Source organism: Uranotaenia lowii, chromosome 2 (genome assembly GCF_029784155.1).
Source record: "Uranotaenia lowii strain MFRU-FL chromosome 2, ASM2978415v1, whole genome shotgun sequence".
Classification (NCBI taxonomy): domain Eukaryota; kingdom Metazoa; phylum Arthropoda; class Insecta; order Diptera; family Culicidae; genus Uranotaenia; species Uranotaenia lowii.
In genome coordinates, this window is record NC_073692.1 from 189,733,227 (window position 1) to 189,747,407 (window position 14,181).

The window sequence follows — 14,181 nt, forward strand, 5'->3', positions numbered from 1 at the left end:
GTGCCCGTAGAGAACAACCGGTCTAATAAGCGTCATATACAGGTTACACTTCGTACGAGGGCAAAGTCTTCTCGACCGCAGTTGCTTGTGGAGTCCATAGTAGGCACGACTTCCGCTGATAATTCGCCTCCGGATCTCACGGCTGGTGTCATTGTCTGCGGTCACCAGTGAGCCGAGATAGACAAAGTCTTCGACTATCTCCAGCTCGTCGCCGTCGATCATGACCTTGTTATTACTGGACAAGCGGGTTCGGTCGGTCTCGGATCCGCAGGCCAGCATGTACTTCGTCTTGGACGTATTAATCATCAACCCAATCCTTCCTGCTTCGCGTTTCAGTTTGCGGTAGATCTCCTCCACCGCCGCAGATGATCTGCCGACTATATCAATGTCATCGGCAAAGCAGATAAGTTGACTGGATCTGTTGAAAATCGTGCCCCGCATTTCGCCCACCGCTCGTCGAATAACACCTTCTAGCGCCACGTTGAACATCATGCAGGATAGACCATCACCTTGTCGAAGCCCCCTGCGCGATTCGAATGAACTCGACAATTCACCCGAAATCCGCACACAGCACTGCGTTCCATCCATCGTCGCCTTGATCAGTCTGATTAGCTTCCCGGAAAAGCCGTTCTCGTCCATGATTTTCCATAGCTCGTTACGGTCGATCGTGTCGTATGCGGCTTTGAAGTCGATGAATAGATGATGCGTAGGGACTTGGTGTTCACGGCATTTTTGGAGGATTTGCCGTAATGTGAATATCTGGTCCGTCGTAGACCGTCCCTCCATGAAGCCGGCCTGATGACTTCCCACGAATCTGTTTGCTTGTGGCGTGAGGCGGCGGAGTAGGATTCGGGACAACACTTTGTAGGCGGCATTGAGGACAGTGATCGCTCGGTAGTTCTCACAGTCCAATTTGTCGCCCTTCTTGTAGATGGGGCATATTACCCCCTCCTTCCACTCCTCCGGTAGCTGTTCTATGTCCCAGATCCGGACTATCAACCGGTGTAGGCAATCGGCCAACCTGTCCGGGCCCATTTTGATGAGTTCAGCTGCGATGCCATCCTTCCCAGCCGACTTGTTTCTATTCAGCTGGCGAATAGCTTCCTTAACTTCACTCATCGTTGGGAGTGGCTCCTCTTCGTCGTTGGCTACGCCGGCGATATACCTTCCCCCACCGTCTTGATCTCCTGCATGTGCGCCGTTCAGGTGTTCATCGAAGTGCTGCTTCCACCTTTTGATCACCTCACGATTGTCCGTCAGGATACCTCCGTCCTTATCCCGGCACATTTCGGCTTGCGGCACGAAGCCTTTGCGGGATGCGTTGAGTTTCTGATAGAACTTTCGTGTTTCTTGGGAACGATGCAGCTGCTCCAGCTCCTCGAGCTCCTCCTCCTCCAGGCGGCGCTTTTTCTCCTGGAAAAGTCGGACTCGCTGCCTCTTCCGCTGTCGGTGATTTTCCACATTTCGACGGGTGCCTCTTTGCACTACTGCCGCCCGCGCGGCATTCTCTTCGTCCATCACCCTCCTACACTCCTCGTCGAACCAGTCGTTCCGTCGAGATCGCTCCACATAACCGATGACGTTCTCCGCAGCACTGTTGACGGCTGTTTTGATGGTATCCCAACAGTCCTCGAGAGGGGCTTCGTCAAGCTCGCCCTCTGCCGGCAGCGCTGCTTCGACCGATTGCACGTAGTCTGCCGCGACCTCAGGTTGCTTCAGTCGCGCGATATTTAACCGAGGCGGGCGCCGGTTTCGCGTGTTGTTCACTACGGAGAGTTTTGGGCGCATCTTCACCATCACCAGATAATGGTCCGACTCGATGTTGGCGCCCCGACAGGATCTGACGTCGATGATGTCCGAAAAGTGCCGGCTGTCGATCAAAACGTGGTCGATCTGTGATTGAGTTTGGTACGGTGATCTCCAGGTGTACTTGTGTGGGAGGCGGTGCTGAAAAAAGGTACTACGTACGGCCATTCGTTTGGAGGCGGCGAAATCAATGAGTCTGAGGCCGTTTTCGTTGGTCAGCTGGTGCGCGCTGAACCTTCCAATTGTCGGTTTAAATTCCTCCTCCTGGCCGACCTGAGCATTGAAATCCCCGATGACGATCTTGATATCATGTTTTGGGCAACGGTCGTATTCACGCTCCAGCTGCGCGTAGAATTCGTCTTTGTCGTCACCGGTACTTCCGAGGTGAGGGCTGTGCACGTTGATGATGCTGATGTTGAAGAACCGGCCCTTGATTCTCAACCGGCACATTCGTGAGTTGATCGGCCACCACCCGATCACGCGCTTTTGCATCTTTCCCATCACTATAAAAGCTGTTCCAAGCTCGTGTGTGTTGCCGCAGCTCTGGTAGATGGCACGACCATCTGGATACGTTCGTACCGTGGAGCCCTTCCAGCATACCTCCTGCAGCGCTACGATGTCGAATTTTAAAAGTTATTTCTAGATTAAGAATTGTTTTATTCATGGCCGAAAAACCACTTTACTCTAAAGGAATTGAAGGTACGACTCAAACACATATAATTTAAAATTGGATCTCTTCCAATCTATATATGTCACTCGAGGCTGAGGGAAACTGGTTCGAAGATTCTATATACAAATAATCGATAGCGATACAAACATTATTTTCTAAATAAACACTGATATTAACCCAAAATATAGAGGGAAGAACGACCACCGAGCGTTAACTTCCCAATGGTCAAGTAAATATGAAAAACTCAAAAAATATTATTTGTATCGATGCACCCACATAGAAGAAATAATTATTTATTGGCATAATTTGTATTGGTTTGTATTAATAGTAATTTGAACGTCCAAAATTTTGGTTGACTAATCATAAATGTTATCCTATAGAAAGTCTCGTAAATGCAATAAAGTAGGTTTATTAATGGTATTTTTTTCTAAAATAGTCTGCGGTATCATGATTATTAGGAAACGTCAAAAAGTATTACAACACAATATTATCTGGGTACAAATACCCTATGGCATAAGTTACTAGAACTCGTTTGAAATAAACAGAGATTACGAAAATTTAGCTACTCTTCACAATAAATTATAAGCGGTTTATGGTTGTCACTAGAAATTACTTACCGTTCCATTTGGACTCTCAAAGCTTGAAGAACTTATTCCGAAGACTAGACCTATCCAGTACAAAACAATAATTTTGTTCGAGCAGCGTCTCGTTCAAATTGTCTCACGAGTAGTGATAGAGAGATAACCGATGATTGCCGCCCTTACTTTCTTGTGTGCGCTTACAATTCATCTTCGAAGTGGTGAATGTTCTGCAGATGATCACCGTAATCGGTGGCTTCACTACCGACGAAGATGTCGTACTTGTCGATGATTTCATGATGCGACAGGCGATCATCGTGATCATCGTCGGCCGACGCGAACAGGTGCGACACCTCTTCTTCTGCCACTTCCCTGCGGTAATGTAAATTTTTAAATGATATTTATGAAGCTTCAAAAATGTTTAAGTGATTAATTGCATTAAAAATAAATTAGTGAATAACCTGTTGAATTCAATGATTCAGCAATCATGTTTCAATAAAAGAAAAAAGGTTCTTAACTAGAGTAGATGGAACTTACTCGTTACTGGGCAAAATCCATGACAGGATCTCGTTTCCATTGAGGTAACCATCGCCATCCTTATCGTAGTCGTTATCGAAACGATCCTTTTCGGTTAACAGCCATTCCTTGTCGTGACCTCGCGATTGTTCAGCAACGTACTCTTGGAAGTCAATTTTACCATCGTTATTGGTATCTTTGTTGCGCAACGTTTGCTTCAACACCACCGAGAACATTTCGGGAAATTCTTCCGGCGAGATAAACTGCACAAACTCGGTCGGGTCCAGCTTACCATCTTTGTTGGCATCGGCAGCCGAAAACATTTCCTTGTCGTCAGCAATCAGTTTCTTTTCTTCCTCTTTGTGCGGATCGGTCGGAGCAACTTTCTCGCCGTCTTCGTCGTCCTCGTTGTCCATTCCGTAAGTTTCGATGTAGTATTCATCCCAGGACACAACATCGTCTTCGTTCAGATCTACATCCTGGAAGCGGTCGGCAGATTCCTCCTCTAGCAAACTTTTGAACGAACGTAAGATCCAGGCCTTAAGCTCGTGACGATCGACAAAGCCATCCGAGTTCAGATCCATTTTGACCACTAGCAGAGCTAACCGGCGCTTGGATTCTTCCGGAGAAAGTTTATCAAACTCTTCTGCTTCCTTCACACTGCCAAGAATGGCCTCGTGGTCGAACTCCGAATGATGCTCTCCGCCATCCATATGGTGCGCGTCCCGGGGAGCGTAGCTGCCATCTTCCAGCCGTTCGCCGGTTTCCGCGTGACTGTGCCCATGTTTGTGTGTGGTGGCCGATTGGCAAATCACTAAAACGCATCCAGCCAACAGAATCAGCCCGAGCTGGAATCTACCAGAGAGCTCCATGGCATATGCTGGAGGGTCCGAAAAAGCTGCCGGTGCTGAAACAAATTTTGACAAATGGCTACATTAGATAATGAATGCGGTCTAAATTTATCTTCGCTGTGAGAAGCTATTTTTGGCTTAATTGTGCGGAATTTCCGACATGATGATGAAAATTGCTTTTTGGAATTCCAACTTACCTAGTCAGAAGAAAGTATCTTGTAATTTTGTAATTTTAATGAACTATTTTCGGACCTTCCGTTCAACCCCTTTTTTCGTACGTGATGTAAACAATGCAGACGCCGATTAAAAACCTTCTAGATAGGGTGACTGACCCCAAGTTTGCCCGATATTAAACTGACATGTAAACTTAAACCACAGCTTAAACATCAAACTTATGTGTCTGAACTACTTTGTCATTAAAAATTCTATGCGTTTGACTTCTCTAGATAAAAATTTATACAATATATTTATATATATAATTTTTAACCGATTAGCCGACAAATCATGCTTGTACCCTTAAATATGCCCGAGCAGAATGTCAATTTTATTCAACTTTATCCCGACATCGGATTGAAGAATGCGATTACAGAGAACGTGAGACTAGTTTATCGAAAGGGTATAATCATAAAGATTTCCAATCACAACTAATTGAAAACAGATTTACAAAATTTTCGATATTTTAGCTTTAACAGGTTATTCGAGTGATAATACTTCTTCTAGCCATGGGTGGCCAAGACTTGAAAATTTTGATGCTGGCGGACAGCAGAAACAAATTTTTTTTTCGCATCTAGGATCCGCCTGTATACAGGCTATATATGCTCTTTATGTAGGTATATTGAATAAAAAAAAACAATTTTGCATATAGGTATTCAGGGGTCTTTAGGCTTCAAAATCTTAATGGCCCGAGGGCCAGATTAATTTTGACTATCAAAGACCCCCGAATTCATGCAAACGATTTTTCCATCCATGATACGAAATTTTCATAAAGAAATTCAGTCTCTGCTTTCCGTTAGCTTAAAAAAGGCAATTTTGGGGAAAATTTTCGTCACCCATTCTCTAGCGGGAACCATCAATTAAAATTATGGATAATTTTCTATTTTTGGTCTAAGTCGGGCTGTCATCGAAAGTAATACATTTCCCATTTACTAAATGTTGCATAATTATATTCGAGTATGACCTAGAGATTATGAGATAGTATCATCATAGTGTAAGATTTCCCTTTTTCTTAACCTCGACTATAGAGAACTTTTTAAGAGAGATGAAAATAAAGTTAAGTAAATAAAGATCAACCACTAAGTCATTGTTTTTGGTGTAAAGTATTGCTCGCACACAATTTTAAATTATAAACAGAATAAAATGCTGAAGAATTTCCAGCTGAAAAGCAGCTGTGGAAACGAATACAAATCTTATAATATGTAATCTATAAGTTCAATAACCTTTCTTCAATCACTTATGTATGAGATTTGAGAACATGGGACAAAATCTTAAATCATCTTAACCAAAAACAAATTTTAAAAAAATATATGAAAAACAAACTTTGAATAAACTGATTCTTTCTGCAGCATCTCCAAGAAACGGTGCCATTATCAATAATGTGTGCTTTAGAGTATTTTGGTATAAAATGTATACGTTTGGGATAGAGAATATCGCCCCGCTACGTCAGTTACAATTATGACGAAATCTGCGTCTCTTCGACGCCACCAGCTTCCTGTTACCAGCGGAGCGGCGTCAGTTTGTTGTTGTGCAATCCATTGTTGGCCGCAACCACGCCCTGTGCCTGGGAAGGGCTAATGGTAATAAGCGGAGCCAACCGTTCCGTAAACCGGGCGTAGTTCCGCTCCAATTCCTTTTGGTAGTCCTTCTGATCCGAAAGAATGAGGTTGCGATTCTTCTTCAGCGCATCCGAACACCTGAAATTGGATGTGTTAGAAGGGTTGAGCAAATTTAATTTTGTAAAAAACTTACTTTTTGGAGAAGTCTTTGAAACAGAGTCTCAGCTTGTTTTGGTGCTTTGTGGGAATAGTTGTGCTGTCGGCTATGCCAGAAAGAAACACCAAGGCCATCTCCATTGGGCCTTGATTAACGGTGGTCCCAATGCATCCCTGCAAAACCATCTGCAGGATCTTGGGATCAGCCGGTTCCTGATTTGTGGCAGCAGCCAGTTCGGCAGTTTTCTTCTGTATATCTTCGATGGCAACCTCGATTGGTTCCAGTACGATCTGCTCCCGGCTTACCACCTGAATGCGGGTCTTCACGTATGGGAAATGATTTGCGGTTGTGAGGATAGTTTTACGTTTGCACTGTTCGTGCAATTCCCCGTGAGCTTTTCCCGATTTTGTGAAGGGCGTTGCGAAAATGAATCGTTCTGGAAGAAGCGAGATGATTCAAGAAACTTTAAATTAATAATCATAATAAAGGTTACTTACTTATGTTGAAATTTCTTTCAAAATATGTCTCCCGATAGCGTAGCTCATAAGTTTCAAAATAAGGTTCCACATAAGTAATTTGAATGTATGCCTTATCTGGATCCAACGTTTTAAGATCAACCGTGTTAGAATCCTTGATGATTTGAACAACATCTGGACCGAAGCGATCGGCATAAAAGTTTTGCAATCTGCTGAAGATTTCTGGGAGCTTTGTCAGCGTTGGTTCTTTGTAGATGAACTCTTGTTGATCCAAATCTCCGAATTTGGCTCCGTAGAATCCTACTCGGAAATAGGTGCCGAAGACTCGTTTACCATGTAGCTGCGCAATACGGTTGAAAGCTTCTTGTAACTTCCCATGAATTTGACCAAGTTTACGGAAGTCACGGTTGGCTTCGCAGATCGGAATCAAAACCTTATAAACATCGTTCATCGCCTCGTACATTCCAGCTATTTGGAAAGAATTCGACGCTTCCTCCAACAAAGCTTTTAAACCACCTTCGGTAAACCTGTTTCCTAGACATATTCCATCCTCTCCAGGACTCAAAACGTCATCCGATACAGCTGATTCCATCAACGAATTCGGAGAAATGTGTTTAAATGAAACAGCTCCTACCGGAAGATGTGTTTGAGATTCCAGCATGCTCAAGTACTCAGCAACGAGGGCCGCACTGTGAACATAGCACATGGCTGCTTCCGTGTGATTAGCTCGTTCCATATGCTTCTTGGCCATGTTCTCCAACCAAGTTAAACGGAGATCCGGGGAGTTTTGATACCCCTTAGCGATACGGTTCATTAGATCCAGCAACATTTCCGGATCTTCCTGATACTCTTTCATTTTAACCGTATCGGACAAAATCATGTGCAGATTGAACAGCAAATCTTGAACCTGTTCCGGAAAGGAGGTGTCCTGCAGATCGGTGTCCGACTCAGCGTACACCAGTATGGTTTTCAACGCCCGACGGAGAGATTGTTCACTAAAAGAAGAGCTCGTTCCAACGAGAGAGCTTAGGGACATGGTCACCTGCATTTTGACGCGGGCAAAGTTCTAGAAGAAGATAAAAGGGTAAATTTCCATTTCAATTTGACAAAAGTAAGAGAACACCTACATTTCCAATTTCGAAGTTCTGTCTCATCAGCAAATACAGCGATGCAGCTGCTTGGGATCTGACCGAGGCTAGCTGTGATCCACAGTGCTTCAGCAGCAGCAGACACAAATCCGCACAACTATCCGTTTCTTCATCGAACAGCAAATTATGATATTTGAAGATCAGTGATCGCTGCGAGGCAAACAGATTCTGCAACGCTAACGTGCTTTGGTTTCGAGACAGCGCGTGAAGTAAAACTTTTAGCACCGTACCCAGAAGATTGTGGTGCAGTTCAGAGCTAGAAGCAACCTGAACGATCAGCTCCAGAGAATCCAGAATCGCCAGACAGACTTCCGTCGCCAGAGATCCTTCGATGTAGTAGGTGATTTCCATTTCAGCTTCGTTTTTGATGTTGCTATCGTAGAACTGGGTACGGATTTGATCTTTCTTCCATCGGAACTTTTCCGTTGAGTAGCGATCCTTGCGGCGATTGATTAAATCATTCCTGGCAGAACCCGTTCCACGGATGCATTCCTCCAGTTTTTCCTTCATGTCCGGTGTTTTGCGGAAACTGGATGTGTTGCGTTTGCAGGTTGGCTTTTTGCGACCTCGATACTCAAAGTTGGGAATGCAGATATTTAGAACTTGCAACATCTGGTGTACCCGATGAGGACTCAACCCGAGGGTATACTTGTATAAAGTGTTCTGTTCAAGATTCTTGACAACCCATAAGAAGCACGACAAAAGGTGTCTAGTATTTTCGCTACTGAGAGCCGTTTTGTTTTTGGGAGTTTCTGGGACATAGCTGTAATTTCGGATTCCCGAAATTGCAAAAGCCACCTCTGGACTGATCGTAGTCGTAGCGATGGATGTAGTAGGACCTTGGTAATCCTCCAGGAGACCGATAGTGTTCAAACGGTCACGTGATTCTGCTATCGGAGTGTGTAGCTGAGGAATGGTGTCCATTACTATACCCAACAGAGGAATGTAGAGAGCAGCAACACGAGCACGGGCTTCCACTTCGCTATATCTTGGATCGAGATCGTGTGACGTCAAAAGATTGCGTAAACAACGAATAGCTTTTCCATGCAGTGGAGGATTGGAGATGTCCAAAACTGTTGCCAACTCCTGAAGCACTAGTCCTATCAAGAAGTGCTGCTGCCTGTATTCGGCACTAAGTTCAGCATACAATGTTTTGTCCATACCAGCTAGTCCACTCACGAAAGAGTTCTGGCTGTTGTTTGAAGTCACGCTTGGCGTAGGACTACAAGGAGCAGACAAAGCAGTGTAGGGTGTTCCAAAAGGCAAATTTAGTGCAACAAAGTGCTCGTGACTGCACACAATCCGCAAAAAGTCCAGCTTGTAATGTATCATATCCGGGGTCGACGAACTCTTGGTCATAATCACCTTGTAATAAGTTTTGATCAATCCATACACAAATCCGCGGTCCATAATACTCAACAGATCGAAAATGAAAAACGCCAGACTACTGTTGATAGATTGGGCCAATTTTGGATCGCTGCTATTGTATCCCACCACTTTTGTCGTTACCAAATGGACCAATGTCGAGATATCATCCGTGTATTGATGCGGAAATCGTCCTTTCCTGTTCGAATTCAATGAATTCGTCAAATCCAAGTGCTCCACCATACTTTTGATGATCAGCTCGAACAACATCCACGAGTTAGTCATCGATAACTCAGCAGCCGATCCGCTTGCGACCACCCAATTAAGAGCAATTTCCTCATGTAGCAATCGTACCAACCCATCCTTGGGTCCACTGGCGCTGGGAGACATCTCACCCCGCATGCTGGAAGCTCGATCAACCAGCTTTCCACTCATAGAGCTGGTCATTTCTGAGTGCGAAGCCAGAGCCATCGAGGGACTGTGGTGCAGATCCGGATTGCTGCTGGAACGGGTCATCTCCTCCATGGCCGTACCTGGACGGCTCGGGTACGAGGATAGCTTACATTTAGGGTCTAGTGGGTGAGGAATCTTGCACTGGAACTGGATGTACGTGCTAAGGATGTTTTGGCGGCCGTAACGGTCTTCCGGTTGAAGGAACTGAAAATATAATGTTGTAAAATTAGAACTTTCACTACAATTCTAACGCTTACAGGCGAGAAAGGCTGTTTTTTCATATTTTTTAATGTTCAACATCCGAAACAAGAATGAGCCAACCAACTGATGGTCGGTAGTTTGTACCATTTAGTAACTTACCGAAATTTTGTCCGAAATCTGACAGATGGTTTCGAAGACGGTCTGGCCCAAGGACAACGCCTCTCCGCCGATACGATAGGTCGTCACCAGCAGCTCAACCAGCTTGTCCAGGATTACCTGCAAATTTTTAACCAACTTTTCCTGATCAGCCGCTTGCAGTTCCTGCAGCGACTTCTTGAACTCCCGTTCCATGTTACCTTCTCCAATACGTGGGGGAACCTTACGATGATCCAGGCACTCGCACAGGAAGATGAACTTGTCCAGATAGTCGTCCATGGCGTGCACCGAAGTGACGGCATCGATGGTAACCGAGAATACGGGCCGATGATTGTCCAGCCACTTGGTACCGGGCAGTTGGACGTCCGGTGGTATGAATGAATAGTTATCTGGGGGTTCTTCGACCATAACGGGAAGGTTGAATTCTCCAACATTAAGGTGGCCGTCTTTGAGAACCGGAAGCCATGTGTAACCGACCGGGGACTCGATGGTAGGTTGAATTTCTTGAGGTTTCTTCTGGCAGGACACGTGGAAGAGGGTGAACAGAATGTGGTGATTCTGTTTGAGGTTGGCCGGAAGGGATATTTTTATTTCATCGTAAAAGATTGGCTGTTTGTTGTGATAGTTGACGGCGGTGAAAGTTTCGGCAGTGTATTCTGGGCACGAGCTTTTTCCAAAAATGGCTGGTAGAGCATCCGATTGTTTTTCGCCGGACATGAGCTGAACTCGAACGGCAATGTTGCGAGCAGACCCGGCGCGTGTTGAGAAGTTTAGCTCTTTAGGGGATACGAAGAGTAGGTTGCGATAGCTGTAGTGAGGATTAAGTATTGGGGTTGCGGGAAACTCGAGGATTTCTTTTACCGGTCTGGTGTGATCGTTGGGGTATGGATCGATTTTTGCTAGTTCAGGAGTAAGGGCACATTTGACTTCTTCAGGAATAGGAGATATTTCGATTTTGATGGAGCCGGGTATGCATTTGTGTTTTTTCATGAGAGCTCCAGGGCGTTTCAGTTCCGGGAGGAATTTGTACAATTCTTCATCCTTCATTTTGTCCGGTTCTTGCTTGAAGAAGCTAGACACAGTTATAGATATGGGTCGGAAAGTTTCGACGCTGTTAGCAAAGTCGTCCGGGGACCAGGAGCGACGTTTTTCCGACTTTCTTTCTAAAGATCCGCGTCTTGTTAGTGTTCCCATATCGGTAGCTCGTTTGCGGAATTGATCAAAGCTACTGGTGGATGACTTTCGATCCAGACTATTGGAACTGGAAGCGGAGCTCATGCTTTCACGGTCGCCTTCTTTCTCTACATTATCGCCATTGAAAATGTTGGTCAGATAAATTCCTGTCCAAGCGAAAGGCATTCTATATTTTCCCAGACGATCACAATAGTCTGCTGCATTGGATTTCGCCTTATCTTTGTATTTATCTTTGTCTTCCTTCAAGTAAGGCTCTACGGAGTCTTTAATGTCACCTTGTAACACTTTTTCCAATCGAATTACCAAGTAAAGCTCGTTACTTGGATTTGTTATGTCAAAAATAGCTTCTCTAGCCTGTGTGCTTATGTCCGCGAACGGAAGATGCGAAACTAGCATTCTTCGTAGCGATTCCGTATTCATGTCAAAGTAAAAGTTTTCCGAGATCTTTTTCTTTTCTTTAGCATCGTAAATTGCCATTGAGGCAAAAATCGGTTCTACCTCTAGTTCTAGCTTTAGCTGTAAGCACTTTACATGAATGCGATTTCCCAAATGTTCTACAGGCATTTCTGCTGGCATTCGTTTTTCAATAGCATCCTCCGGATCTGCTTCCGGATACAAGCTGAAAAGTGCATCCTGGCGTTCCTCTAGTCGTTTACTTTCGTTACTTTGATCAATTATTTCCGGAGCAATTCTGTCCAGCAAACCAGGAATCAAAGGATCGTTGACAGAGCTTCTCAAATCAAAGGATGCCCAAGATCCTCTGGGTGTCAATGTGTCTGTGCAGGTCGAAACAGACGACAAGCTTGCAATCGACTGCCGGCTACTCGGTGTACAACTTTCACTGGCATACAAAGTTGTTGATGTAACCGATTCTTCCATCGACGAGCATCCAAAGTAATCCCGATCAATTTCAAATTCCTGTTGATACGAACTGGGACTCAATGCTCCCTTATCAATCCGTTCCCTAGCATTGCAGGAGCTGGAATAATGTCGCTGGGCGAAATCAACCACCTTCCATGGTCGCGTAAAACAATCCACGCAATGCTGAACGTGTAGCGGAAGTTCACTCAAATCTTCCTGTGGAACGACATGCTCGATCGTTCGAATCTTCCGCGGAACCACCCGAACCTGAACGTCATTGCCCGGAAAGTCCAGAATGGAGCGCAGCGAATCGCGCATCAGCAGATTGGAGTGTTGCGCCAGGAATTCCTCGTAATCGATCGGTTCGATTAGTTCGCAGAGCGAAATCGACGAGGAACATACCGAGCTGCTGTCACTCTTGGACAGAAGCTGGTAGTTGGCCACATTTTTACGGATATCCGAGGAGTTGTGCCTAAAATGAAATGATTAGGTCAAATATTTTGTTACTGGAATATTTAAAAAAATTGAAAGAAATTTCAAAAATATCAATCATAAAAGAAAGTGAACTTGCAGCCAGAAACTAGGGCAGCGACCCACCCCCCAAAATCTTTGCGAAACTTTTCCCACCCACAAAGAGAAAAATACAAAAAAAAATCAATCCAACTTTCCAATTGAAGAAAGGGATCACACCCCGTTTAGAGAAACCCTTTTTCCCGGACTTACTTGGTTAATTTTGACGCGAATGCACGCTGTGCCGATGCCATCCTTGCTGAGGCACAATTTAAAGCCGGATTTCGCTGGAATTCAAACAATTTTTACTGTTTTTTGGGAAAAAATCTACCGTCTACGGAAAATTCACCAACTATTTGCAGACGCCATAATGGAAATTGCATGCTGTCAGAATCGGCAGAGCAAAACAAACACCGAGAAGGTTGCATTTTTGTTGCATTTCTGCCATCAGGGTGGTGCGAAAATTTCAATTTGTGAGATGGATTCTGAAAATTCCAATGAAATCAGTGGTGCCAGTTCGACAGGATTTTGAATTTGGTAGCCATTTTTACAAATTCAAACACTAAACCGTAAAAATATTAAGAGCGCATGTTCAAAATGAATTAAACTTAAAGGTGATTTTGAATTTTTAATTTTTAATTAAGGGTTTAAATTTCTAAATTGAGGCGCTTAGGATCAGAGGGGTGCAAGTGCCGAAATGATGATTTCGAGAAAACGGGCCTCAAAGTTTTTTTTCTAAATCAAAATTATCGAATCAATTTTTCTACTAAATTTTCGATGGAGTGTGTCTCATGAGGTCTAAAATGAACGATTCTGAAAGAAAAACCAAATTTTTTGCGATATTTATGTTAAAACGGCGAACTACTTTTATTGATATTTTTCACTTGCACCCTTCTGATCCCAAGAATGACACTTGCACCCCTCTGACTCCAAACAATATGATAGCATCCTTTTGGAACCTGTATGTAACGAGTATTTTCAGTACGATACTAGATGTTTTGTTTTTGTTCACACATTTAATTTTCTGCGTTTTCGGGCTTCAAATTTCTATGCAACTTATAATGAACGAGGTTTGCAAGTTCCACTATCCTAATTCCCAGAATTTGTTGAAAACTTTCAATCTCTCTTTTTCCTTAATGGATACACAAGAATACCTGCATATGTGTTCAATCATTGAAATTAACTGTTTAGCTGGTCGCTTTTTCCGGTAGAACCAACGTACGCTTCCCCTTGGTTTCGTAGCTTTTTTCGCAAGATGAGTTTCCAGACTGCCTGATTTCGTTGGCGTTTTTGGGGTCTTGATGAATGGCCAGTTGACTCTCCAGGAATGGACTCATTCTCGCTAGCAACTTCTGATTCTCCAGAAGAACCGGTGATGTTTAATTTTTCTTTTTTTGGTCTAATTATACCAGGCCTCTTTCCTAAACAGTTATGTAAATATTCCTTAAAAGACTTAATGTAATTTTT

General features: G+C 44.0%; 2 protein-coding genes across 2 annotated transcripts; both read right to left on the reverse strand.

Moving 5' to 3' along the window:
• Positions 1-2,753: 2,753 nt before the first annotated feature.
• Positions 2,754-4,773, reverse strand: LOC129744590 (reticulocalbin-2). The gene is made up of 3 exons (XM_055737207.1): positions 4,619-4,773; positions 3,592-4,477; positions 2,754-3,426 (listed from the first exon to the last, which is right to left on the reverse strand). Exons 2-3 carry the CDS (start codon positions 4,440-4,442, stop codon positions 3,255-3,257), a joined length of 1,023 nt encoding a protein of 340 aa, XP_055593182.1. The 5' UTR covers positions 4,443-4,477; positions 4,619-4,773; the 3' UTR covers positions 2,754-3,254.
• Positions 4,774-5,562: 789 nt separating this feature from the next.
• LOC129744584 (dedicator of cytokinesis protein 7) lies at positions 5,563-13,079 on the reverse strand. Its single transcript, XM_055737197.1, has 6 exons — positions 12,928-13,079; positions 10,153-12,676; positions 7,954-9,996; positions 6,848-7,892; positions 6,387-6,786; positions 5,563-6,331 (listed from the first exon to the last, which is right to left on the reverse strand). Exons 1-6 carry the CDS (start codon positions 12,966-12,968, stop codon positions 6,133-6,135), a joined length of 6,252 nt encoding a protein of 2,083 aa, XP_055593172.1. The 5' UTR covers positions 12,969-13,079; the 3' UTR covers positions 5,563-6,132.
• Positions 13,080-14,181: the final 1,102 nt, after the last annotated feature.

Excerpts from the sequence above, each read along its gene's own strand:
- LOC129744590 (XM_055737207.1), bottom strand. The coding sequence starts at position 4,442 with ATGGAGCTCTCTGGTAGATTCCAGCTCGGGCTGATTCTGTTGGCTGGA. Across the intron at positions 3,427-3,591 it reads TGGATTTTGCCCAGTAACGA|GGAAGTGGCAGAAGAAGAGG; the intron begins GTAAGTTCCATC and ends ACATTACCGCAG.
- LOC129744584 (XM_055737197.1), bottom strand. The coding sequence starts at position 12,968 with ATGGCATCGGCACAGCGTGCATTCGCGTCAAAATTAACCAA. Across the intron at positions 6,787-6,847 it reads TGAAAGAAATTTCAACATAA|AACGATTCATTTTCGCAACG; the intron begins GTAAGTAACCTT and ends CGCTTCTTCCAG. Across the intron at positions 6,332-6,386 it reads TTCAAAGACTTCTCCAAAAA|GTGTTCGGATGCGCTGAAGA; the intron begins GTAAGTTTTTTA and ends ATCCAATTTCAG.